Source organism: Oncorhynchus keta, unplaced genomic scaffold, assembly GCF_023373465.1.
Source record: "Oncorhynchus keta strain PuntledgeMale-10-30-2019 unplaced genomic scaffold, Oket_V2 Un_contig_17734_pilon_pilon, whole genome shotgun sequence".
NCBI lineage: Eukaryota > Metazoa > Chordata > Actinopteri > Salmoniformes > Salmonidae > Oncorhynchus > Oncorhynchus keta.
The window spans coordinates 1-2,500 of NW_026280548.1; the positions used below are offsets into that span (position 1 = coordinate 1).

A 2,500-nucleotide genomic window follows, 5' to 3' on the forward strand; every position below is an offset into this window, starting at 1 on the left:
AAGGGAGTGACAGATTTACGGAAGGAATCAAAGGGAGTGACAGATATAGGGGAGGAATCAAAGGGAGTGACATATATAGGAAGGAACCAAAGGGAGTGACAGATATAGGGGAGGAACCAAAGGGAGAGACATATATAGGGAAGGAACCAAAGGGAGAGACATATATAGGGAAGGAACCAAAGAGAGTGACAGATTTATGGAAGGAACCAAAGGGAGTGACAGATTTACGGAAGGAACCAAAAGGAGGGACATATATGGGGAAGGAACCAAAGAGAGTGACAGATTTACTGGAAGGAACCAAAGGAGAGACATATATAGGGAAGGAAGTGATGGAGCTCAGGTGAGCCTGGTGACCTAGAGGCCAGAGAGGGAGCACGCGTGACAGTTGGGGTCAATTCAAATTTAAGTCAGTCATTTCAGGAAGTACACAGAAATTCAAAATTCGATCATTTTCAATTACTTCTCAATACACCAAAAATGGACTTAAATTGAATTGACACCAACCCTATAATGCACTGTGATAGAGGATGTACTTACCACCTGTGTTCTCCTCAGGTATAATGCACTGTGATAGAGGATGTACTTACCACCTGTGTTCTCCTCAGGTATAATGCACTGTGATAGAGGATGTACTTACCACCTGTGTTCTCCTCAGGTATAATGCACTGTGATAGAGGATGTACTTACCACCTGTGTTCTCCTCAGGTATAATGCACTGTGATAGAGGATGTGCCTACCACCTGTGTTCTCCTCAGGTATAATGCACTGTGATAGAGGATGTACTTACCACCTGTGTTCTCCTCAGGTATAATGCACTGTGATAGAGGATGTACTTACCACCTGTGTTCTCCTCAGGTATAATGCACTGTGATAGAGGATGTACTTACCACCTGTGTTCTCCTCAGGTATAATGCACTGTGATAGAGGATGTATTTACCACCTGTGTTCTCCTCAGGTATAATGCACTGTGATAGAGGATGTACTTACCACCTGTGTTCTCCTCAGGTATAATGCACTGTGATAGAGGATGTACTTACCACCTGTGTTCTCCTCAGGTATAATGCACTGTGATAGAGGATGTACTTACCACCTGTGTTCTCCGCAGGTATAATGCACTGTGATAGAGGATGTACTTACCACCTGTGTTCTCCGCAGGTATAATGCACTGTGATAGAGGATGTACTTACCACCTGTGTTCTCCGCAGGTATAATGCACTGTGATAGAGGATGTACTTACCACCTGTGTTCTCCGCAGGTATAATGCACTGTGATAGAGGATGTACTTACCACCTGTGTTCTCCTCAGGTATAATGCACTGTGATAGAGGATGTACTTACCACCTGTGTTCTCCTCAGGTACGAGTGTCCTGCCGGCTGTCTAAAGTCCACAGGGAAGGTGGTTGGGACGGTACACTATGAGATGGTGATTACATTATTATACATTATCAATCTGTGTCTCCAAATCACACCCTATTTCCTCTGGGCCCTGGTCTAAAGTAGTGCATTATGGGCCCTGGTCTAAAGTAGTGCATTATGGGCCCTGGTCTAAAGTAGTGCATTATGGGCCCTGGTCTAAAGTAGTGCATTATGGGCCCTGGTCTAAAGTAGTGCATTATGGGCCCTGGTCTAAAGTAGTGCATTATGGGCCCTGGTCTAAAGTAGTGCATTATGGGCCCTGGTCTAAAGTAGTGCATTATGGGCCCTGGTCTAAAGTAGTGCATTATGGGCCCTGGTCTAAAGTAGTGCATTATGGGCCCTGGTCTAAAGTATTGCATTATGGGCCCTGGTCTAAAGTAGTGCATTATGGGCCCTGGTCTAAAGTAGTGCATTATGGGCCCTGGTCTAAAGTAGTGCATTATGGGCCCTGGTCTAAAGTAGTGCATTATGGGCCCTGGTCTAAAGTAGTGCATTATGGGCCCTGGTCTAAAGTAGTGCATTATGGACCCTGGTCTAAAGTATTGTAGGCAATATGGTACCATTTGGGAAAAAGACTAAGTCTTATACTGAGTAGGTTAATCAAAATGCTGAGCTGATGTAACTAGAGCAGCATAATGAATTTGAATGTACACTGTACTAACTCAAACTGTAAACTTTACACTGTACAAACTGTACACCTTATACTTCACACTGTACTACCTTTACACGGTAAACTTTACACTGTACTAACTATACACTGTACAGACTTTAAACTGTACTAGCTTTACACTATGCAATTTACACTGTCCTAACTTTACAGTGTTAACTTTACATGGTACTAACGTTACACTGTTCAATTTAGACTGTACTAACTCCAAACTGTAAACGTTACATTGTTCACTTTACACTGTACTGCCTTTACACTGTACTAGCTTTACACTATGCACTTTACACTTTACTAACTTAACAGTGTTAACTTTACACTGTACTAACTTTACAGTGTGAACTTTACACTGTACTAACTTAACAGTGTTAACTTTACACTGTACTAACTTTACAGTGGAAACTTTACACTGTGCTAACTT

The 2,500-nt window shown here is 42.6% G+C and overlaps 1 protein-coding gene across 1 annotated transcript in view; it reads left to right on the forward strand.

Moving 5' to 3' along the window:
- The first annotated feature begins 407 nt into the window (after positions 1-407).
- The window catches only part of LOC127919866 (cysteine-rich secretory protein LCCL domain-containing 1-like), a 7,953-nt gene continuing 5,860 nt past the window's right edge, over positions 408-2,500 (forward strand). Inside the window, exons 1-2 of the mRNA XM_052503716.1 lie at positions 408-655; positions 1,256-1,422. Coding sequence (XP_052359676.1) covers positions 1,420-1,422 — 3 coding nt within the window. The 5' untranslated portion in view covers positions 408-655; positions 1,256-1,419. The remainder of the gene's footprint in view (positions 656-1,255; positions 1,423-2,500) is intronic.